The sequence below is a fragment of the Amphibalanus amphitrite genome, unplaced genomic scaffold (genome assembly GCF_019059575.1).
Source record: "Amphibalanus amphitrite isolate SeventyFive unplaced genomic scaffold, NRLGWU_Aamphi_draft 000257F_arrow, whole genome shotgun sequence".
Classification (NCBI taxonomy): Eukaryota; Metazoa; Arthropoda; class Thecostraca; order Balanomorpha; family Balanidae; genus Amphibalanus; species Amphibalanus amphitrite.
In genome coordinates, this window is record NW_024881752.1 from 530,060 (window position 1) to 555,208 (window position 25,149).

Consider the following 25,149-nt stretch of genomic DNA (forward strand, 5'->3'; position numbering starts at 1 on the left):
TGGCGGCGCTAGATATGGAGAGAGTTTTTCTCGAATAACTTTCGAATTAGTCAAGATAGGAACAAACTAAGGGCATCATCGTGATCCTCTCGTCAATCCGCATCGAATGATATATATGTTGACCTCGCAAGGTCAAGGTCAAAGGTTGACCTCAGGTCACGTGACCTCGAGGTCATCATGTATATCATTCGATGCGTCTTGACGAGCTGAACACAATGAGACCATCCACGCGTCTGTATCTTGTTCCTGTACGGAGTTATTGGCCAAAAACCTTTGGTGACCTTTGATGACGTCACATGACCTCACAGCTGCCCAACAGCAAAACAGACCTCAAGGTAGTGAAGGTTGATCGTATATGAAGTCATGTATGGTATATGGGGCCATTCCGACCCGTTTTAGTGGTAAAAACAGGGAGTTGATTTTTCCCCCATTGACTTATAATGGGGAGGTCGCGAAACTGACCTGACCTTAGGTCACCGATATCAAAATTCCGAGATATACAAATTGCACATACTGGTACCCTAACTAAAGCCTGAAGAGAAGAAATTGATCGGTCAAAAACTCTAGCTCTGGCGTGATTGCAAACTTTTCTGAGGTAGGGTCACCAAACCGCCTCTGGTGACCTGACCTGTGGTCAGATCAACTCAAAATTTTCAGACATGTTGCGTACAAGCCTTTTAGGAAAAGTCAGAAAATTTGAGCTTCCTAGCTCAACGCGTTTGGGAGAAATAACCAAAAAACCTCAGGGGGGGGCTCCTGAAGCCCCCCCCCCCCCCCGCCAGGAATAGGGTTAAAAGTACCGCGCAAAGTGACGGTGGATCTATCAAGCCTGACCGAGGAAGGACGTACTGTAATTTCAAAGTCACCGAACCAATTGACCTGGGGAATGGACGAGGATGTCCATTGTTTCGGTGACTCAAATTTAGCACTCCTTCCTCGGTCAGGCTTGATGGATCCACCGTTACTTTGCGCGGTACTTTTAAGACAGACTGTACACCTCTTCAGCTCTGTAGTCTGTACCACTCATCAGCGGCCTAGTTGGTTGGAACCTGGAGCAGTTTTGGTATTGATTGTCTCTCAGTCGTGTCTCGATATGACACATTTTTCAGTGTTCGTCACCAAGCGATGTGTTGTAACTACACATATATTGTGGATGCACCAAAGGTCAGCTAGTGAAATTGACCTTTCGCTTGATGAAAACCTAAAAAAGATAAAATATATTCGCAAAATTGTATGTTTCTCATAAGACAGAAGGTCTTTTATGGATCAAGGTAAATCGTGCTACCAGCAAGATTGTGTCTGTCCCTATTGGCCAGTACATAATGTAAGAACTCCGAATATGTGGCTCACTGCGCACTGCGCGGCCCAAAGCGTGGAGAATTATTGTATATCAAATATCCATTTCAGTGGCACTGGCATGAGACTGTTTCAATAATTGCAACTTGCATCATTGTATAGATGCACCTTTGCTATACTTAGAGTTGTTATTATTGATGTACCACTTTCTCAGAAACGTCACAGACGCCCCTGGGCCCTGGCATTCATCAACTTTGTTATGAAAAACCTGTTTTGTAGTGTGAACGCTTGGAAGTGTGAAAGCGTCCACCGAGACGAAGGAGCGACAAACATTATGTTAAGATCGAGCTGATATTTGGCACCAGGCGCGGATACAAGGGGGGGCCATGGGGGCCATGGCCCCCCCTTGGCCGATTTTTTTCAAAAATAATATAAAAAGTTAAAAAGCTGAAAAGGGGGCCTCCTGAAAATAAAGTGGCCGAAATCCGATGAGTTTTTTTTTAACCTACCCACTTAGTTATTTCTTAGAAGACTAGCTGAGAAGACTTCTTTGTTAGAAGATTGGTAAAGCTTTTCATAACTTGGAGGTCTCTTATACTCACAGAGATGACCACTTTTACAGGGCCTCCTAACCTGCACAGAGGGCCTCCAAGCCTGTACAGATGTCCTAACAAACACAAAATCTCTTAGCCTACACAGAGGCCTCCACTCGCATCCGAACAAAGGGCCTCCTAGCCAACACAGAGGGCCTCCTAACTCACACAGAAGGTCTCCTATTCTGCACAGAGGGACTCCAAGCCTGCACAGATATCCTCTTCGCCAACACAGGACCTCTTAATCTCCACAGAGGGCCTCCACTCGCATCCACACAAAGGGTCTCCAAGTCTGTACTGAGGGCCTGCGCTCGCATCTGCACAGAGGGCCTCCTAGCTATCACAGAGGGCTTCCTAGTTCACATACAAGGCCTCCTAGCAGGGGCGGATCCAGGGGGGGCGATAGGGACTATAGCGTCCCCCCGGGCGACTTTCTCATTTTCTTTTTTTTTTGCAAAAAAAGCATGATAGGGGGCCCCCAAAAATAAAGTGGACGAAATCCAGGCTTAAACTTTTGGGGGTAGGTAGGGCCCCCATCGATGGGGGGCCCCCGATTCGGAATAGCCCCTCCCTTGGCAAAATGCTGGATCCGCCCCTGTTTGGCACAATCTCCTGTTGTTTTCCAGGTTTTATCTCTCGGTTATTTTGGGTGGAGCAGGTGCGAAGCTGTGAACCTGGGTGGGGGAGGGGGAGGAAGTACATCTCCGGGAGCAGCCGGGGCGCAGTATGTTGAATAGCTGCAATAACATTTTTCTTATAAATATGGAGCTACTTACAATAATTAGTAGCTCGAGATTGTTATTAGTAGCTCGGATAGCTCGGATTCTTAGTAGCTCGATTAGTAGCTCGGATAGAGAAACGGATAGAGATTCTTCACTTGGTGAAAGACTGGAGCTAAAATAGCGTTACAAAAGAAAAAATATAAGACATTCCGATTTCGAATGACGATACGATAGATACGATCTGACACGTTATCACATGTAGCATTTAATTTTCTTCACATGTGCCTACTAACGTTAAATTAATGCAAGCACATTAATTCAACTATGCACACAAAAATGAATAGCATTCAACCATAAAATTCTAGCAATTCCGTCCAACGTCAGGGTCACGTTACTTAACCCACCTTCGTGCGACGTCCACGGTGGGCGGGTGGCATTTGGCGGGTGCGTCAGATTTGACGTTTATCCCCGTTAGTCGGGTCGGTGGGCAGTATAACGTGTGAGGTCAGGCTGCAGAGTTGCACGGTCCCGGTCGGTCGCCAGAGCACGGACCGATAGGGTCGACGGTGCAGCGTTGGTGCCGGTGCGTGCACTGCAGGTCAGTCTGCGTTGGTGTGTTGCGGGTTAAACGGTATCCGGGCTATTGTTTTGGGCTTGACTTGGTAGGTTTTTCATCATCCCTACAATTATTTTTCGTGATTCCGGCTCACGTGATAAAATGCACTAATTTTAACCATATATTTTTCCAAAATTTTCATTGTTTGATATCGTAATTTGGATGTCTCGAAAATATGCAGCTTGGACATTTTTGGTATGATACCAATTTTTCCATGGTTGTGAGTTTACATTTTTTTTTCAGAATCATGATGCCGCCCGCGCTGTTTCTGGTTCCGCTGCTGCTCGCCGCCGTATCAGCCGATCCAAACTACTGCCAAATCAGGAGCTGCGCCCATCCAGCCAACCACACCATGTGCAAGTACCCCAAGGACGGTGCCGCTTCCTCCTGTCTCGCCGTCGTTGAGAGAGGCGTGTCGTCTAAAGAGCGGAATGAGATTATCAGGGCCCACAACACCATCCGGCGGGACGTCAAGGAGGGAGTGTACGCCGACAAAAACCTGCCGGCGGCTAAGGAGATGCCGGAGCTGAAGTGGGATGAGGAGCTGGCCACTGTGGCCCAGCGCTGGTCGGATCAGTGCCAGGAAGTATACAGCGACGAGTGTCGTAACGTTCCAAGGTTCACAGTAGGACAAAGCATCACCACTTCGGAGGGGCCCAGCAATAGCAAGAACTGGACTGACGTAATTGTTAACTCGTGGTTCCTGCAAGAGCTACCTGTCTTCAAGAAAAAACAGAAGAATTTGACTTGTTGTTCTTCATTTACTTCTTTCCGTCTTACCCAGCTCATATGGGCTGGGACCACTAAGATCGGTTGTGGGTTTATCGGTTTGAAGAGCGCCAATTCATATCCGGTGGAACGTACGGTCAGAACCTACATATGTAACTACGGGCCAGCGGGGAACCAGCTTGGTGAGAAAATGTACCGGAAAAGACGCTAAGATGAATTATGTTTGCATGTCAATTTTGTTGGAAGCTATTGACATAACTGAATTTGGTCTTCGCTTCTTCTTCAATGCGAGCTACTGAACAAGGATCAGCTCTAAGAAAATTACGAGGCATTACTTTTAAGATTGACAATATACGGTGATACCGTCATATAAGTTCAATATCCCTACAAGACCATAGTCGTATCACAATGACATTGTTCAGTTTTTTTTTTTTAACAGGCCAATGATAGCGCTATACCTGCATACCGCCCACTAGCTTATACTACCTCAAGGAGAATGGCAATGAAGGGCGCCAAACATCGTCATCCGAAATCAGAAGAATTATGCAGATGCCTACATTGTGCCTGAATGAGTAACCCACACCAGAATTTGAAGCCGTCTTAAAAAGCGCGTGAGTGTCCAGAGTAGGTATCCCAGGCATTTATAAAACACATTTGAACCGGAATGTCAGGGAGACTTATTTCGTCTTTCCTCGCGCACTCCATGTCATATAAATGCTGAAGCCTACTTCTGCGGTGTCGCCAAAATTAGGTACATGAAAATGACGCCCATGGGATGGTGCGACGTACTTCTAGAGCACTTCTCGCACAACCCCTTCAACCAAGTGTTGTGCTTCAGAGCTTTCATATGAGCCGCTATTGGTAGACCATTCCAGATTTCAAAGACTGGGATTCTAAGGTGATAGGAGACTGGAGTTCAGACGCCACAATTGACTTTTTTTCTGCCGATACGTTTGCTGAACAAACACACATTTACACAAAAAAGCACAGCACAAAGCCTGAAATAAGATGCAAAATAAGCGGATTTTGTACTCTTTCTTAGAATCCTTAGAATCAAAATACTCTTTTAGTACCTGTTTGCATATTCCATTGCACAGGAAAATCATTGAGCAGCTGTTGAGCAGTGTGTAAGATGCAAAGTAGAAATCGACTGACGTTCTCAGTGAGCGACAGTTTATGCCAGCTTTTATGCCAGCTGTGTTCCATTTTTTCGTTTTTTTTAAGAAGAAGAAGCGGCAGCTAAGTAAGTGGCGAAATATCAATGTCTTGATGATTTGTTATGCCTTATGTCAGTAGGCATAATCTGAAATTAAGTAAATTACCACTGACTGCCCACATTAATCCTGAGATCACGTTAACCTGCTAAAAACGCGTGTGTCGAATTAAACGATAAGCCTTGGCATTTGGCAACATCAGGATGGTATAGTGACTCTCAGCCCTTATTTCACTGCGGCCAATTTTTTACAGAGCTCTTTACCCTTACAAAATTACTGGCTCTCGAGGACTGTTTTAGTTGTCACTGATGTAACATTATAAAGCAAACTTCACATACAAACAGCACACAAAGTCAATGTTATTATCCTCCTACGAAAGGCCTCTCAGGCTTGGAAGCGGACAAGGGATATGCTAAAACATCACCACGGCTAGGCATTAATTGCTTTGAGCACCTGTCGAATTAATTACACCGACCACCAAGTGTTATTTCTGCGCCGCATGGTCTCGCCCGGCTCACCACTTGTGCCGGTGCATGTGTTTACCGTGAACGATATAAGCGCTCCCTGTGGGCCCTGCCGTATTGAGCTGCGCTGTCTCTGGACGGTCGCTGCCCCAGCAGCTGACGATGCTGTCCCTGGTGCTGCTGCCCCTGCTGGTGGCCGGCGGAGCTGCCGACACCGACTACTGCAACATCGCCAGCTGCGTCAGCGCGTTCGTCACCTCGGAGGACCATACCCTGTGTAAGTTTCCTGCCAATCAGACCGCTTCTCGGTGTGGAACTGTCGTGGAGAGAGGTGTGTCGTCTGAAGATCAAGATGAGATCCTCGAGGCCCACAACGCCATCCGGAGGGACGTCAAGAACGGAGTGTACGCCGACAAAAACCTGCCGGCGGCCCGGGAGATGCCGGAGCTGAAGTGGGATGAGGAGCTGGCCACTGTGGCCCAGCGCTGGGTGGATCAGTGCCAGGGCGGCCACGACAAGTGTCGGAATGTCCCACGCTTCTACGTCGGACAAAACTACGCTGCATCCTGGGGATATCCGAAGAACTGGGCCTCCAACGCTGTTGGCCAGTGGTTCTTCAAGGAGCTTCCTCTGTTCCAGCAGCAGGATTTGACGTTTACCTTCGGAACGGGCACTGGACACCTGACGCAGGTGATATGGGCTGAAACCACCAGGGTCGGCTGTGGCTTTATTGCCGTGGAAGACACTCAGATTGTCCCAGGGTATACGCTCGTGAAGAGAACCTACATCTGCAACTACGGCCCAGGTGGAAATATCATGGTAAATGGTGTGGGCAAACAAATCTACTATGCTGCGTAGGACTACGGTTGTGTTTTGAAGGCATTGTAAGTATATTTCGATGTTGCAGTCGAAACTATTTACACCATCGACGGTAATAATAGCTTCTTTCATGCCATGTCTGGGATTTCTGACCAAACGATAGCCGCTAATAGTGATCAGCCATGGGATAGATAGGTATGAGGTAATTGTCGCGCATAATGGGGGGAATTTAGTTAATGCAGGCAATGTAAAGGATTGGTATGAAACCACTATTCATCGAACTACTTGCTTGTGCATTTAATCTGGCCGGAACCGCCTATAATATATTTTGGTAATTTCGCTGCAGATGAACGCCCCACCATGAAAAAGTGCGTCGTTTTTTCGTGCTGTCTGGTTCTCGTAATGGGTGACCGGCCACTGCCCGGTCCTTGGAACGGGATGCTGCGGCGGCGGTATAGTCGTTCACTAATGGTCCCAGTGCGCTGCCTTGCGGCAGTCCGGACGCTGCCCGCCCGACCGGCGAGCTTGGCGTTCGGAGAAGACCTGGCGTGGACGACTGATTGCCGCCGGCAGCGCGGTGGGACGTGGGTCAGTGAGCTGACCGACTACCCGACACCCCAACTCCTGGCTAAGGGCAGCTCTGGCAGCTCTGCAGCTTAAAATGGTGTAGTTTTGAGGTTCTATCTGTTTTTGCAGTACCATTTTTGAAATAGCAAACCTTCCCCGATATATAAATATTGAATGATCATGTCACCTTAAAAAAGTGAGTGTCAGTGCCTTACCGTGAAGTGTGAAATGAAAACAAAAAGATGCTTCTATCAGTCCATGAAAGTATACCAGGAAACATGACAACTTATATAAAGCTGATGAAAACTGCTACTCAAAACCCTGACCTTAGAAATATCTTATCTCATCAGCCTTGTCGATGGCACAGATAGGTATAGCCACGGTTAGAGCTAGATGCAAAACTTCAGCACCTACATGGCAAGCGCCATCAGCTCTCGCTCGGCTGGCGATTTCATCAAAGTTGGACCGAGTTCGACAGCTGTCGGTAAGCGTCGGTAGGTCCTGCGGACACGGCCAGCGGCCTGCTCAGAATTAGCCGTCCTCCACGACCGAACCGGGCGCCCCCGCGTCGAAATCGAACGGAATTGCTGGCTTATGCTTGACGTTTAGGTAAGGTTAGGTTGGGTCGAGTTGGGTTAGCTTAGAAAGTGTATGTGATAGTGTGCAATGTGTTTAGTTGTACAATGAAATATGTATGTAGTGATAGTGGTACGGATTGAATAAACGGCTAGCCGCCGTATAAAAATGATAATTTCTACGCACGCCTGTAGTGGCACGCACGGTCACCCCGTAATCGACAGGCATCAAACGGTTAAGCATGCCTTCGTAAGTACATAGTCTTTAGAATACTACACAGTACACATGGCCCGTTCGTCATATAAAATGGCTAATAAACATAGATAGATATGACGTTATGCTCATCGTACACGCTAAGGAAACCAACAATAACTGCATTAGATATTACGATGTAAGATGCCTGGGCCGGGCAGCCACTTGCGTCTGACTATTGCAACCTTCTGGAACAAATATATCATGATGTCGATTGTCGGCACACCATTTGGTGCTTTTCGGTAAGCTAACAATCGCCTACAGTAATGAGACCACAATCGCACGCGACCATCACGCGAGGTATTTATGTGGGCGCGCAGCATTGATCAGACTGATTACAGTGCCAGCAGCAATTAGGGGCCGATTTTTACGTCAGTTCGTGCCATAGTTACAGGTTGGTTAGCTGTCAGTGCCCGCCTCCCAGTCCATGACACAAGCAAGTGATGTTAGCAGGTCGTTTCGATATCAGCAGCACTGAGTGAGCACGGTGATTGAATGAGAAGACACCGAACCAGGCTGATAGATTATAACAGAAAACATTGCAGTACTGATGAAATTGCCAGTTAACATTCCGTTTCATAACTTCTTAATCCTAAAATACCTTTCCGTGGAGCTGTTTGATTCAAATTTTGCAGGTCCTGTCTGCTTGAACCATTGCATAATTGAACAAATATTGTCGTTACAAAATGGACCTATTCTATAAGATTTCTCATTTACTCAAGTGTATTTAGGTTCACCAATTATAGCGATGGCCGACGATGTTTCCTGATACACGAGTTTCACTTCATGGTCCTTGCATATTCAAATCAGAATTAAAACCGAAATAGGTGTAATAATTCAGGAGATTTATTGGACATATATAGCATCTAGACAAACGTAAACACACATCAGTACTGGTGGCGCGGGACACGCGGGCTGCACGTATGTGGCGGGCTTGAAGCGAAGCCCGCGCGGCCACAGCCCGACTGCGCAGCTCACAGGGACCGGGCTTCCCCAGCTCAGCAAGAGCTGCGCTGCCACATCTTGGTAAGCGCAGCTCACAGTTATAGAGCTGAGCCCATTAGCGCACAAGCATGTTTGATTAGTAGCACGTAACCCCCACATCAGAACAATATGAATATGGACATTTGAATCTAGCACATTCGTTCAATCACAAACATTGGCTGGAGATGCGACGCGTCGTTATATTTCTGCAACAAATTCCCTTATAAGTGTCTTAACGATAGAATTATCATGTTTTGTGTCCATAAATGGTAAGTGCGGCACTTCCATAACATTAGACGTAAAATGAAATTTTATTTGAACAACCATACAATCTTCATATAACGGTTGCTGTACTTTTCAATAATGTAAAAACATGGCGCTGCCTCTCACATCATTATCATGCTCACCCTCGTACCAACAACACACAGATCTTATCACATTCACATTACATCATCCAGCGTACACTTTATCGATCGTGAACTGAATGTGCATCAAAAGTTCGCCTAATAATGAAGACATGGATAACAAAGGCTGCCGACGGGTGTTTTTGAATAAGCCTAAAAAAGCAAATACCTACTGTGCGACTTTCCGTGGCGGCTGTTGGTTGTGTGTTTAGGAGTTGAACGGTGATGCGTCCCTTTATTACGAATTAAGAATGATATAAGCGTTAAGAAGGTTACAATGAAAGGCAATCGTAAAATCATCTTATCAAAAAATAACCTTACCAATAAAGTTACATAGTTGATTTGCTGCTTGATAAACGGTGGTTAATGTCCATCTATTTAGAAAAATGCTTAACAACTTCGAATTATTTACTTTAAGCAAGAAATATGCTACTAATAACTACTATAACCACTGTTAGGTAAACATCACTAGCTGTCACGGTATGGTGTGTAAAGCTATAGACCGCGCTCTGCATTTTGCCGCCTTCTCTAGTGTCGGGCACCGCCAAACGCAAAGGAATGATATCGATAACACTGTGGGTGTTCCCGCCGAGTCCCTTAGTCAGCCAGTGACGTCACTATGACGTCATCAGTGAGCGCAGGGGTCACAGACGCCTGTCTCCGAAGGCGGCACTCCAGAGCACTCACACAGTGACCTGATACAGGACAACACCCGAGTACGGAGCTCTGACCCGCCACCTGGTCAACAATAGCAGTGTGACACGGCGCGGCGCGGCAGCGGACGGGGGCTGGCTGTGGGCGGGTGCAATCGATCCTCGCTTGGGCTCATCATCGGAGAGGCTCCATTACATTCGTCCACGGGCCGGGAGGGGATGGGAGGCGGTCACGCTCGTCAATGGGCGAGCCGGCTCGGAGACAACTCTGTCACAGAGAAATCAGCCCGCGTCGACAGAGACACGACACGGAAGCAGATTTGCACCAGAAGCTCAAGTGACTAATTAGTTTCTAGGTGCGGCGCTAAGGTTTGAACACTGAACAGTCTCAGCGTTACTGAGCACACGAGACGTGGCATTCCCCAGATCAGTGCCCAAAAGTTCACAGATGGTAGCGTGTGCCTTCAATGTCCTGTAACAATGTACACAAGCATTGTGACCTTTGGTTAGTCAGGTTCGCTGCATCACCATTGCCATAGCACTACCACAGGCAGTTCACATAACTCCAGAGTTCACAGAACAATAGCAGTTAACACTCGTAACAGTAGTACCATCGGAGGACGCCATTGTTCTCATCACATTTCCAACACTTCAGCTTGCTTGTTCATTCAATCACAATCCTTACATCATTACTAGCGTCTTTGGGCGCGCTGTTAGTTTTAATCAACGACCACACAATACCAGTGTGGTTTTCTGTTCCCTCCCCTCCGGTCCATCGGCCGGTCAAGGTCCAGGACTGGTCCAAGCCGGCGCATTTACAGTCGGGTACACTCGGTCTGCTCCGTGGTCGATGGTGGCTTCAGCGGCACCGGTACCCACCGGCTGGCCATGAAGAGCTGCTGGAACGTCGACCGGAACTGCGACGACATCGAGCAGTAGAAGATGAAGTTCATCGAAGAGTTGATGAGCGCCAGAATGTCCATCAAGTCCCCGAGCCGGTTGTAGCACTGGTCGAGGAACTTCTTGCCGAGAATTCCGGACATGAGCGACAGAATGCCCTGGGGAACTCCGTGAGCAGAAAGAGCAGCAGGATGGCGAGCAGCATGCGGGTGGTCCGCACTGCCTGCTTCTCAGCGCATGACTGCTTGCTCTGACCGGAGCTCATCTTGCGCAGCAGAGCTGCCTTCCGCTTGCGCGCCTTCATGAGCTCGTGGATGAGGCAGCAGCTGAAGATGGTAAGGATGACGCACGGCAGCAGCTTGACGTGCACGCTGTACATCCAGAAGTTGAACTTCTCGAGGAACTTGTCATTGTAGGTGCTCAGGTCGCTGAAGCCGACCACGAATCTGTCCGTGGAGTTGCCCTGGGGCGAGATGGCGAAGGTCAGGTAGCTGGGGATGCAGAGGATCGGGCAGACGATGTAGGCGGACACGATGGCCACAGAGGTATTCTTCATGGAGCACCACTCGCGGTTCAGCGACGGGTGTCCGATGGCCAGGTACCGCCACACCGCCAGCACCACTGTCAGCCAGATGGAGACCGTGTGGAACACCTGCGTGACGTGCACGTACGTCAGCATGAAGACGGCCCAGCCGTAGCTGAAGCTGGTCCTGCCGAACGCCTGCAGGTAGTAGTTGAGCGTGAACGGGACGTACATGACCATGACCATGATGTCGGCGATGGCCAGGCCGGCCAGGATGGCGTTCGTCGGAGACACCATCGTCTTGCGCGTCAGCACAACGATGCTGAGGATGTTGGTGGTGAGGCCGAAGATGCAGACGGCCAGCGCCAGGTAGCCGTGCACCTTGCGGTAGCCGAGGTAGAAGGCGTTCAGGCCGGCGCCACAGTACTCGGGAGACAGGGTCGTCATGTTCTCCACCAGACTGTCCGTCAGGTTCTGCTCCAGGGCCTCAGTCGCCATCTGCCGAGCGAGGAAAGGAAGAGTGAGTGGCGGGACCGAGAAGCGGTGGCATCGTGTGCCCCTGCCGGCAGACAGGGCTACCAGCTGTCCACACTCCACGGTCAATGTAGCCAATTGACCGAGCAAGGCAGCCGCTGATGAGGTGATTCATGTCAATCAATTCAATTAATCGGGGAAGTAAACAACGATACCTGACCATGGCTCATTCCAGCTGGAGCCAGATCACGGAGCATTGTACGGGGGAAGTAATTTCGTTCGATTAGCTCGCTCGCGGGGAACCTTCATAATGCGCTTAATCAACGACACAACCGTGAAACGCCAAGACCCTGATTAAGTTAGATTACTTGATAGCTTGCTAGTTTGGAGGGGCTATTGACACTCTTGCATTGGGCTTTTTGAGAGATTACAGCAATATGACTTCAGATAAAACGTCAGCATAACATTTTTAATGCTTAGTAAACGCACAGTTTGTTTATGCTTCCGAAGCCTACCAATTATGCCATTGGGCATCTTTCGTTTGGAACATGCTTCATATACCGACATAATATTGAAGTCGAGCAATAGGCCTGTCGCCAAATCACAGAGCCTCATCACAGTTTCTGCAATTTCTGTTTGCGAGACAAAATGCATCCAGGCATAGGCAGCGTCACTCAAAAGCATTCCGCGCCTTCTCCAGTCATGTTGAATATTAGATGCACTTGTGCTGAGCCAGCAATTTCTCAGAAATACGGCGCCCGTTGGCATGAAGCTGCATTGGGGCCGTCGCAGCCGCCCGCTGTGCCGAGCTGGGCCGTCAGCGACGCCCGTCTATATTGGAGGGCTTATGAGGAGCCATCCAAGGTAGGCCGGCGCTACTCGGCGCGGCCGGAGAGCTTCAGTCGTTCAAGGCTTTATGGGCGAAATCTCGCAGCGCAACGAAGCCAACTTCTGACTGCTTATAAACTCAGAAGTCTGCTTGGTGGAAACAGATAAGTAAAAACGAAATCTTTGACTAGATTTTCTTGGCTATGCATGGAACGTATTTGACAAACGTTTTTGTATATGGCTGCCGAGCGTCAAGGAATATTTTATTTAATAATAGGCCCTACGAAAGTGTATTGGTTTTTGTAGGTGCAGTGTTCTCATTGTCCTACATATTTAGAATATTGTTATTTTGTTCATAATACACAATCATTATGTGATGTGTTTCTTGATCGACGTTCGTGTTTCTATTTATTTACTTTTACCAACACAAGCTGGCTTCCAAAAGATGGCTTGATGCTCTTAATTCAACACCGACAGAATTAAAAAAAGGGTACACTTCCTCTGCAGAGCCAACAGAGAAATCCTAACGCACACATGTCGGCAACGTCAGTAGGACACTTAGCTGTTCGCAGTATTTATTGAATACACGGCAAAACAGGCCGGGATGGGCTCTGTGCTCTCGACGCCAGTGCAAGGAGGCAATACCGTGTATAAGTGAGACATTTGTTTTGGTTTCATTCCATTTCCCCCAACCTTTCTTGGTTTATTTTATCCCGGGTTTATCTGATAGCTTCTATAGCGCGACTGCCAGTCGGCGCCACACGTAGGTAGACTGTGCCGCAAAACATGGATGCTCTGCGGCGCAGTCTACCCACAACACAGGACAACCTGTCGCCAACGCGGAGGCTGTTTTTCTAGCCCACGGGCCGCTGGGGGGGGGGGGCATAAAGTTGCCCCCCTTTACGTTTTGCGGAATATCTCCAAAACCTGATGAGCTATGAACGTGAAACTTGGCATAGCTTCAAATGAATACCTAGGCAATGCTTGAGCAAAATTTGGTGGTCGTAGCACTTAAGATGACGTCACAGTGACGTCATAAAATATTGTCGTTTTCCGATACGGACCGTTTCTGATGTCGCTGAGCATGAAACTCAACTGTAAATGAACTAGACAGCACCTGCTGTCATCCTAAAACATCTAAGTGCACTTCCATCTAGTTCCTGACCAATAATCGGCCCTTTATATTCGGTCCTATATATCCGATATATCGTGAGGAAACTGAGAGTCGCAAATCTATAATTTGACTTATGACGTCACTGTGGGGGCATTCCACGTCAAATCAAACACCGAAATCCGTCATCCCCTTCGATTTTTCTGAAAATTTGTAGGCAGACTGGGCATGGTTCAAAACTGAGTTACGTATAATATTTTCAAAATTTGATAACGTATCGCTGAGATATAGGTCATCGAATATAGCGAAAAATGCCACACATCGATTTTTTAAATGGCTATAACTCTGGTTTCTTTTCTGGTATCAAAATGATATTAACAGTGTCTTATAGGCAATTGATAAGGCTTTGATTTTTAATTATAAAATTAAATTGAAGTGACCTTGAAATGCATTTGACCTTGAATTAAAACAGAAAAATTTAAATAGCAAAAAACACGTCACCTTCGATTTGGGAATTTTACATATTATGTCCGTCACAATGTTCCTAACCATCTGTGAAAAAATTGGAGTGGGCCATTCATAACTTTCGCGGCAAACGCCGTTTTCATGCAACATCACGCAACCGCGCGTGACCTTGAAAGACAGAGGTCAAGACATGCTTATTGTGTACACTTTCTGAAATGAATGATTGCTGATTAGTGATATCCCAAACTCTGCGAGAATGGAAATGCATAGTCATCGTAGTCAAGCATTCACGTTCCATAGTAAAAGTGTCTTAGGCAACGGTATTTTGCGGTGAATTTTGAGCCGTGTGGAAATGCATCATGAAGTAATTCAACGAAAACATTATCGCGCAAACGATATCTTCACGTCTTTTGATCTCACTTTACGAAAGACATACATTTTAGTTGTATGGGGAATTTCTAGTTAATCCAATGATAATATGGCAGTTAGAGGCCTGCTAAGAGTAAATGTCGCCGCTGAGGCGGGCTCGGCCGATGCGGGTAACGCAGCAATCACAATTTTTGTGTTACACGTTTCTATTCAATTGTTTACCAACCGATTTTCAAAAAATTTTCACCATAAGATTGCCTGATATTCTTAGTCTTCTCACAAAATTTGACGCGAATCAAACGTAATCAGCGGTAGGGAGCGCGATGTAAAGACGGAACCGTTCCGTTCCGTCCCGGCACAGTCTACAATTCAGGCGGCGCGTAGCGGTCGGCGCCGGCTGCCGAGCCGCCGCGTTGCTGCGGCGACAGGATGTTCACTTTACACCGCTATAACTAGAACAGTTGTGAACCGATTTTCTTATTGCTTGCACGATGAGATGTCCAATTCAATTCTTGACAGGTAGCCATAATTAATTTCGCATTAATCTTATGAGATATTGGCGAAAAACAGGAGGGGTGGGCGAAATTCGTTCTTCCCCCTCCACTGCGCGTGCAACATACGTTTGCATATGTGCAATTTTCTTCAAAACCTATGAATGGCCCACTCTAATTTTTTCACAGGTTGTTAAGAATATGGTAGGCAATAAAAATATGAAAATGAGCCAAATCGAAGGTGACGTGTTTTTTGCTAGTTCAATATTTGTGCTTAAGAACAGAGTTAAGCAAATTCAAGGTCATATATTTAAGTAGGTGCAATTCTAAACAAATGCTTCAGAAATTACCTAAACAGTAAGGTTTATTTCATTCAAATCAAACAAGTACAACCAAAGTATGGTCGTTCAAAAATATAAGATGCAACATTTGTAAAAATTGAGGCCCTATATTTAGAAGACTGTGGTCAGAATGTGCAAAAAACATCAATGTAATGTCCGGGGCCACACAGGAACTCGCTCACAAATTTATAATGAAATCGGTGATGGTAAGGTGCAAAACAGCCGATTTTGTTCGATTTGACGTGGAATGCCCTGTGACGTCATTTCAAATGAGATCACAAAATTTGGACACAACCTCGGCTAGGTATTCAGGAAGATGTGTGCATAGTTTCGCTTCTCATCTCGTCGCGTTGCGACGATATCGTAGCAGAAGTAAAGGGGGGGGGCAACTATATGCCCCCCCCCCCCCCCCAGCGGCCGGCGGGTGGCGCGGAGGCCCAGCGGCCGAGGGTTAGGACCCGCGAGCGACGGAGGTCGCTCGCCAAATGTCGTGATGACCACTGGGTGATTGTCTTTATTCTCACCAGCGCCACTGTTTGACGAAATCTGGCACTGCCGTGGTCGCAGCTCAAACAATCCGTCACTTTGTTTAGGTTTGATGTCATCGGAGAGCCGCTGACGGTCCGATGGCTCCGACACTCGCTCGACGGCTGCCCGAGCAGGCTCGTATTTTGTTTACCTTGGGTACCCCTATTACCTGAAACCAGCATGTTATATTCACATGCAAAAAAAGGCTGATGAGCACAGTAGCAATAAGGATGCATCATTTATTTATAAGCAACTGCCCAATTGCTGACGACGCAACGGAAATCGTACTTGAATAATTAACTACCTATCGGTCTCACATAACATCGAACCACCGTAACGGACTATAATGACCATATTACCACTGGCACGGTACTTTTAAGCGTCATTGAGTCGGTTTCCCTGTTGCGGGCTCCACCCCGCGCACCATACACCCATTCGTCATTGATCGTCTCTAATCCGGTACAGACGGGAATAGCTTCCGGCGCGGCCCGCTCCCTCTGTGCGTCTCTAAATATAGTATCGGCCCACATCGATCGGGGGAGAAGGAGAGGGGCAGTGACGCGTCACCCACACAGGCCGAGTGGTGAGGGGGTGTTACGCCCGTGACCTATGTGTCGTGACCTCTGTACCGTGACCCGTGTCCCGTAACACCTACTTCTGACATCTGAGGTATTCTGCATGCGGGCGGGTAGCGAGAAAACCCGGCCTGGCGGGCCATCCCCGTGGCGCACAGAGGCCGCCAAACACGACTCGACAGCCGCTGCGGCGCTCCCGATTGAGCCAATTTGGCTAGTGCAGGGGTCCCTGGGGGGCGGGGCCGGGGGCACAGCGTGGTCAAACAGCTGCCGGAGAGGTCTGCGTACCGAGTCTAAACGGGATGAGATAGGGAGAGGCGTAAAGAATGTTACCTGGACGGGCAAAAACCAGGCGAGAGATAGAGTGCTATTGTTTTGCGATCGGATCAGTATTTAAACTGGAATCGCATAACGCACGTTAGCGAGTAACTTTTGGTCGTATTTACAATGAAGTATATGAAGGAAAATTACTCTGGTGCGTGACGAAGGTAACGCAGATCGAGGTAAACAGCTACATTCGAGCTGGCTAGAGGTCTGCTATATAATCTAAATTCTGCATGCTGCCGTACTGCAGAGTCGCATCAGACTGCAACTTCACCGAAGACCGCAAAAAGTCTACTAAAATCCATCAACATCAATTAGGATGTGCTTCAGCTCCTGCTATTGTGTCTACATCGATCGCTCACGCGTCGGCACCTTTCGCGCGTCTCATTAAACTGCGCGGCACCGCCGTAAGTAGGCAGAGGTCGCCGTAATGACGGGAGACGTGTCACGCAACGAGCTGTCTCATCAGGGCGAGCACTGACAGAGAGGTGGGGAGGGGAGGGACGGCGGGAGATGAGGAGAGACACAGCGGAGAGTAAGAGAGGGAGAGGGGAGAGAGAGAGAGAGAGAGAGAGAGAGAAGGGGGGGGGGAGAGAGAGGGAGAAGGGAGAGGCGAGGAGAGGAGAGGGAGAGGAGGGGAGGATGAGAGAGAGGAGAGAGGAGAAGAGAGGAGAGAGTGAGAGGGAGGGAGAAGGAGGAGCGGGAGAGGAGGAAGGAGAGAGAGGGAGAGAGAGAGAGAGAGAGGAGAGAGAGGGGAGAGGAGAGGAGAGAGAGAGAGAGAGGGAGGAGAGGAGGAGAGGGGGAGGAGGGCAGGTGGGAGGAGGCGACAGCGGGAGATGACGAGAGACGTAGCGGGGGAAATGGAGAGAGGGGAGGGGAGAGAGGAGAGAGAGAGAGGAGAGAGAGAGAGAGAGAGAGAGAGAGAGAGAGAGGAGAGAGAGAGGAGAGAGAGGAGAGAGAGAGAGAGAAGAGGGAGAGGAGGAGGAGAGGCAGGGGCAGAGGAAAATGTAGCGGAAGTTAAGGAAAACGATGAGCAAGGATGGAGAGGCAGGTAGGGATAGAGAGGAGAGAGAGTGAGTCAGAGAGACAGAGAGAGAGTACTGGAGGTGGCAGAGCAGGGAATGAGTGGACGATGGACAGGATGAGTCGGCAATTAGCCGACCCGACGGCCGAGGACGGACCGTACACCACAGGGGTGGGGACGGCCGCCGACCGCAGACGGAGACAAACCACCGCCACTGATGACCGTCCCAATATCGCCAAAAACCTCCTAACAGCCGCAATTTGCTCGTCTCCGACAGATAGCACCAATGGCACACAATCTTCGACAGATTACGGGAAAACACTCGTGAAGGAAATCGTCCGCATTGTGTTTGTTCTGTCGTGTGATTTGTTTTTGGTTTAGGGATAAATCACGACCCGCTGGGAGGAAAAGTTAGATGGTAAGCTGGACGTTGTCGAAAGTTACAGCCCACACATAGACGTCGAGAGTCGAGCCATCAATCCGCCGGCATGGCTTGTGAATCGTCTCGGGGCTCACAGTACCACACTTACATACTCCATATGTGCCGAAGTCGTACCTGTCTGCCCGCCCCCAATACCCAAGGACTGGGTCTTCGAGCACTAACCAAATGTATAAAGGCAAAGACCCCCCCCTGCCGCAGACCTCAGTCTATGTAGTACATACACCGTAACTCCACATGCGACCAGACGTGGTCCCAGCCCGTGCCACCCTCGTTCTCTCCGTGCTGGCCCCGTAAATGCGTGATGACGGGAGTGCGGCCTTTCGATGTCGTGCCATTCGACCATTGCGGCAGCGGCGTGCGTGGTAGACCGCTACTAGCGCGCGCGGGTAGTGATGACGATCTAGCACGCGCTGTATCGCATCTCAGGGCGGCATGCCACTGCCAAACGTCAGCTGGCCTTCTGGGCTGGTAAAGGGCTGAGAGGTACGCCCAAATACGGCACACTCCTCTTTGTTTTCCATTTCCTCTTCTCCGCGCTCTCAGAATTCGGTGATCCAACCAAAAATGTACACCATTACATAAGGCTTTATATCGGAGGTGAAGTATTGGGGGGGGGGAGGGTACGGATCCCAGGGCCTCCCGTAGTGGTGGAGTCCTGCTTGTTGGCTTACATATGTTTTAGAAACTAGCGATATCCATGTTGACAAATGGTTGATTTTGAAAAATATTCTCAAATAGATTAATATGGACTCGCGATTTGTCTCTCATATTTTCGTGTTTCTTGCATATATTAACGTAATTTTACAAATCATATCTCAAGCATGATCACTATAGGTAAGCCTGGCGGTCTTATGATTGCGGAAATAACTGAAACGCCTCGGTACATCTAGGTACACCTACAGCCATGTATTGTATGTGACTAATAGACACCTAGCTGTGACGCAATCGGTTCACATGATGGAGCAATGATCAGCAATTGTATGGTTAAAATAGTTTCTTAAGAGAACAAGAAAACCAGTGGTCTGTGACTTATATAGCTCATATCGTCCATTACTGTCGTCAGTCTGGATAACTGATCCTTTGGCCAAAGGAAATCAAGGGCATAAAGTCGTGTTGCTGCCGTCAGATTGCTTCTCTAGAGCGGTAGCCGATGACTCTGGAGATAAGAATTCCTATATATAGTCTTTTTACTTATCTAGGCACTTTGTTAGCTTATTTATCACAGAGCAGATGACTGATATAAGCGTGAAGTCATAATAGCATGAGCATTATAATTGCATAAGACGAGTACAATATGGATTATTACCTTGTTGATGAAAGAAGACTCTATATCATTGTACAGTGTACACTATTCACTGTACAGGTGCGTATAGGAGTACAATGCGTGATAATGTGATTACATAGAACGTAACAAAGAAATAATTCCTGATAACCTGCTGAGAAGCTGCTAGATTAACAGCATAGGTACTCGCTCATCCATCTAAATGGACCTGCAAGCAGCTCCCACGCTATGATTTGCACCTGTTCAGTTCTAATAGATTTGTCAGAGCGCCGATTTTCACATCGCGCAGTAAAACGACAAACAAAATAGCTAAACCTTCTAGTAAGATGTGGTCACAAAAAAAGAGAACAGCGATGGACGGAATTTGAACGCGTGGTGTTCGTTGTCCTTAGCCAATGTGTTTGCACCTAAACCCTCGGCTCCGAATGTTGAAGATTATCGCTGGCTCCACCAATGTAACGACACTTATGTGTAAGCTGGCGGGCTTCAGTTTAGTCAACCATGTTGGTTATACCATCCCATATGTTATTGTCCACCGTTTCTAGCTGCTGCATGAACTAGTCGCTGCTCTGTTTTGGGGTAATATCGAGTTATATGAGAACCGGATCTGTCTTCATTCTGCATCGCATGACCTCAAACGGAGTGCAAGAGACCCGGTGTTATGAAAACTAACACCAGCCGATGCATTATTCTAATTCCGGCGGCTCCATATAGTGGTGGCTCATTGCTTCTGCAACAAGTGGAACATGCAAAACGAATTACCAGCCATCCGTCGTATCCTATGACGTATAAATATTAAATATCAATTCAGCCTGCTACTTATCTTCTGACACAACAATAATCTATCTGCCTTTAAATTAATATTCCTGTTTCTATTGACTGGATTTCATTGGAAAATATGATTTACTTGCCTATGCCTATGCTAATGCCTTTCTCGATGTTTTTAATGGGTTATCGCCCGAATCTTCCATCATTCAATTGGTACTCAACGTTAACTGAAATTCTTCAGATAATCTATTTCTGTCTGTCTGTCTGTCGTCTGTCTGTCTGTCTGTCTGTCTGTCTGTCTGTCTGTCTCTCCGTCTGTCTTCCGTCTGTCCGTCTGTCTGTCCGTCTGTCTGTCCGTCTGTCTGTCGTCCGTCTGTCTGTCTGCCTGTCTGCCTGTCTGCCTGTCTGCCTGTCTGGTCTGTCGTCTGTCTGTCTGTCTGTCTGTCTGTCTCCGTCTGTCTGCCTGCCCGTCAGCTGGCCCTGCAATCGACACATGCCACCTCATACTCGGACAGCCGCCAATCATTGCCCAGCTATCAGAGAGAGGACAATCCCTCACGCCAATTGACGATTATGGTATTAAACGTCACACGCGAGCGAACCAGACTACATATAGTCTGGCTTCCTCATCACTAATACGGAACATGAGCAGAGCCAATAGAAATCTGGTTGCCGTACACATATTTTTGTATAGTTTTGCAGGTGTATGCGACGTTATATTGCAATGTATAAAAGTGCTGTATTAATTTCAGTAGCATATAGCTGTGGTATCTTTGGAATGACATATGGTTTCTATGCACGATTATTCAAACCACTGAATGAAGCGCCGCTCCTTTCCTTGATGTGCAGGTCAGGACGTCAGTAATTAAAAGGAGTGAGGTGGATATGCAAATGTGCAATGTGCAGGGGCGTCGCCACGGATTTTTGACTGGGGGGGACGGATTGGCTGACTAAAACCCAAAAGCTAGTTACCGTACAATTTCAGGCCTATGCACTACTTATAACGCATACACAATACACATGTTCTCATGTTCTCGCGTGGAGGCGTTATTAGTCACATCTTTTCTATCTGTGCATGAATTGGCGGCGCGAAGCGCCGCGAAAATTGGCAAAAACTCTTTGCAAAACAGTCCCAAAAGGCATAAATTTTGCATCCCGAGTAATAAGTTTGATACCAGGACAGTTAGGATCTGGTCACCAAGTCCAGCAGCCCTGCCTCTAAAAAATCGTGTGGTCCTCTGTCAACCATAGGTACAGCTTATTTCCAAGAAGTTTGAAACTCTGTGCAGTGTAGCTGCAGGACCGCGGGGTCGGAGTCGACTTCGGTCGTAGTCGACGGTTTTGGTCGGATACGGAGTTGGAGTCACCAAAGTCGTACCAGACTTCAACTCTGAAGTCAGAGTCAACGTCATCCCGAGGATGGGTCGGATAAAAGCTGGAGATTCTGTTGGCTGTGGTGATTGAAGGCCGGGTCATGGTAAGACCAATGTAGGACCATACTGAGTATTACATCCTCTTGGGCTCTCTAGACCAGGACGAGGTCTCTCACCTCAAGCATCAAGCGTTCAAAGGACATGGTGAGACCTTCTGCTGTCGGATGGCCTTGAACGGGAAGAGGGCCGTTTGAGAGTGAGCTGAAGGTCTTGACTATTACGAATATCCTACATAAAATGTGTGGTCTTTGCAAGCTTGAGACTTTGGGGACAGATCTTCAGCCCTTGTTGAATATGGTCGCCCCTACAACTGGAGCTTTGGCTCCCTATCGAGGACCTGGGACGGACAGTCCAGAGCTGCACCTCGTAGGTAATGTTATCTTTTAACGTGCCAAGAAATGTTCAAAGAGACAAAAGCATCACATCACATGTTTTTCACTCCGATGCGGGCCGAGGGATGCCGTGATCGGAGATGGGGTGGGGACTCCGAGCGATTTTTTAAAAGCCGGAGTCAGAGCTACCAAAATCAATCTACTCCGCAGCCCTGCAAGCAAGTGCAGTGTCAGCAATTCGCATGATTCAATTTGTATACGAGTAGGTATCCGCAATTTCATCCCAAAACGACAATACACCAATTTCGTTGATCATTTTTAATCATTCATGAGGATATTTTTGGGGGGACGTCCCCCCGGATTCCTCGACTGGGGGGGACGCGTCCCCCCCGTCCCCCCGGTTTCGAGCCCATGGCAATGTGCACAACTTGCGTGTAACATAGGCCTGAGCATTGAATACATACCTATGTGATCCAATGGATTTCATAATTGAGACACAAAGCTGCGGTGTGAATTACGAACATCACATCTAATGTGATGTGTTAATGCAAATAATGCAATGCAATGCAATAATGCGAACTAATGCAAATAACAGCGCATGCATATCTGAGTACAAATTTCGCATTCCTGTCTCGAGGAAATCGAGTGAGGGTCCATGATATCACTGGATCTTTTGACAGAACTTGTTTTCGGATACGTGATCCTATTTAATCTCTCGGTGAAATTAGTGATTAATATACGATCCCGCATGATCCCAAAGCCTGGTCTGTGGGATCATCTCATATCTGTTTTTCAGAATAATGCACTGGCGCAATGCACATAGTTATTCGCGCTATACATTACACCAGACGAGATAATAGTAATCTAATCCATGTTCGACTCCTGAATTGTCACTCAAATGTTGATTTTTATCATTAATTTCTATTTACAGATAAAGCCTGATCGTTGAATAGATGTGCGAAATAAGCAGTTATACTTTGAATAAATCATAGCCAAGGCGTATGATTAGATTACCTGCCACGATGTGTATGCATGAGTAGAAACCTGACACGATTACACCTAACGTATTCGTCGTAATGCAATCATCTCACGGGTCTCAGTGGCTCTGCAGTACATATCCCCTGGTAACACTGCCGCCACTAGCCAATAGAACCGCCGCCGGAGGCCGGAACAGGGCCGAACACGGGAAATGATTCAATATGGATCGTACATTGGATTGCCCTGTCTGGAATCGGATCGTCTGCATTTTGTTATCCCTCACTTCTCGTTCCGTGTTCCAATTTTACGGAAAACTACCATCTGTGAGACCGGATGTATCGTACGAGAAGTATAGTGTAGTACAAATTAAAGGTAAATAAAATGGCGGAACACATTTCTGAAGTGTATTTCTTAGAACTTTAGGTGATACTTCAGGTTCTCGTGAAACGCGTAAATATTATCAACTGCTGACATAGGTACTTAGGGAATCAAAACTAAGTGCTATGCTTTCCTTATAATATGCAATTTATTAGAATACAGGATGGTTCGAATAAACATAAATATGTCTTATAATGGTTACAGAGAGACACTTCATTTTCATGTGTGTTTCAGGTCAAAAAGTTTTAATCGTATGACTGAAGCTGTTTGGATCGAGTATATGGGCGATATGTATAAAATGCGCAAATTAAGAATTTCTCTCACGCATCTGTGACTGTGGGTAAATGGCCTGTCGAAGTTACCATGGAGAACAATATTTTTCGATTAAATTGTTTATTGTTTTTCAGAAAGGAATATGTCCAGACATGAGGGCTCTTGTGCTTGTACACTACCCGCAGTTAAATTCTTTTGGGACGGGCTGAAAGAGGCGAGGGCATATTACAGCAGAATAAGCGAGCAAGAGCCGGGCTTCTAAAAGAGCATTCGATTTGTTCTTTAAAATGGCTCAAACTATTTGACTTTGTAATAACTACTAAAGATCCGTCGATCTTTTAACAACAGGCCAACTGCAAATATCTTTAATCTTTTAACAATCGGCAGATAACAAAACATCCGTATCATATGTCCGGACACCAACGATTGACTCGACACCGACCCCGAGATGTGTGCACTTGCAGTGACGCACCTTGTCCGCGCCTCTGAGGGGCTGGAGTCCGCTCCTTCGGCTCGGGTCCCTCTCCGTCGAAGCCCGCCGTCCGCCAGTACCGTCGGATCGCAGCGCCCGTCGCCAGCGCTCCGGACACACTGTGTGGGTCGCCGGCGCCGACGGGCCACCTAGTGCCCCCGACCGACCACCTGGGGCGCCTGCGTCGGCGGAGACGCCGGCGGCGGGGGGGGGGGATATAGATACGGGGAACGGGGAGTTCTTGAGAAAGGAGTGCTTCAGCGAGGGATGCCGACTGCACAGTCCGGACAGCTTCTTCGTGCATGCATGAATGTCTATTGCAGGTTTATGCATTCAGTCAATCATACGAATGTACTTACAAGGCATAGCCCAAATGCTGATGAGTCACCACAAGCGTCAATAGCTAAAGAGAGCCTACCTTAAGTAAACTTATGATTTACGTGGGTCTGCCTCAGGCAAAGGCAATTGCTTACCGGTGACACATCTGGGATATTGTGTTAATTGACTGTTAGACTATTAAGAAATTGGCATTAAGGTGTCAATCGGATACCGATTTTTTTGGTATGCCGATACCAAACCGATACCAACTTGGTATTTGGAATTTCAACCCTTATGTTTTTGGTATTTTGTTGGTATTATGAATCCTCACTAATGTAATAAGAGGCTGTGAATTTGGTAAAAAGTTGGCATTTTCCTGACATTCCCAAGTAGGTTTGGTTTCGGTATTTTCCTATGGTTTGGTTGGTAGTGGGTTTGGTATCGGTATCTTGATTTTCTGTAATTGACATCACTAATTGGCATGTTTCAGCGAAGTTCCATCGAGTTCGCTACGGTTCAGGATGAAACGGGCAAGCTAAGTTTAAAGAGCATGCATATTGCATATTACATATGTTTTCAGTTGATTGACAAGACTTAGGTAAATGATGGTTAAACTCAGCCACTAATTTCT

The 25,149-nt window shown here is 47.4% G+C and overlaps 2 protein-coding genes across 2 annotated transcripts; one reads left to right on the forward strand and one right to left on the reverse strand.

Annotated features, from left to right (window-relative positions):
* Positions 1 to 5,754: 5,754 nt before the first annotated feature.
* Positions 5,755 to 7,765, forward strand: LOC122386603 (venom allergen 5-like). The gene has a single exon (XM_043375939.1). The coding sequence runs from the start codon at positions 5,797 to 5,799 to the stop codon at positions 6,490 to 6,492; it is 696 nt and encodes a 231-aa protein (XP_043231874.1). The 5' UTR covers positions 5,755 to 5,796; the 3' UTR covers positions 6,493 to 7,765.
* Positions 7,766 to 10,687: 2,922 nt separating this feature from the next.
* On the reverse strand, positions 10,688 to 24,280 carry LOC122386604 (G-protein coupled receptor dmsr-1-like). Its single transcript, XM_043375940.1, is given in 3 exon segments — positions 10,688 to 10,955; positions 10,958 to 11,810; positions 24,201 to 24,280. Coding segments are annotated over 2 exon segments (1,104 nt in total). The 5' UTR covers positions 24,201 to 24,280; the 3' UTR covers positions 10,688 to 10,704.
* Between the last annotated feature and the right edge of the window lie 869 nt (positions 24,281 to 25,149).

Bases quoted from the DNA above. Each gene is read 5' to 3' on its own strand.
- LOC122386603 (XM_043375939.1), top strand. From the start codon at position 5,797: ATGCTGTCCCTGGTGCTGCTGCCCCTGCTGGTGGCCGGCGGAGCTGCC.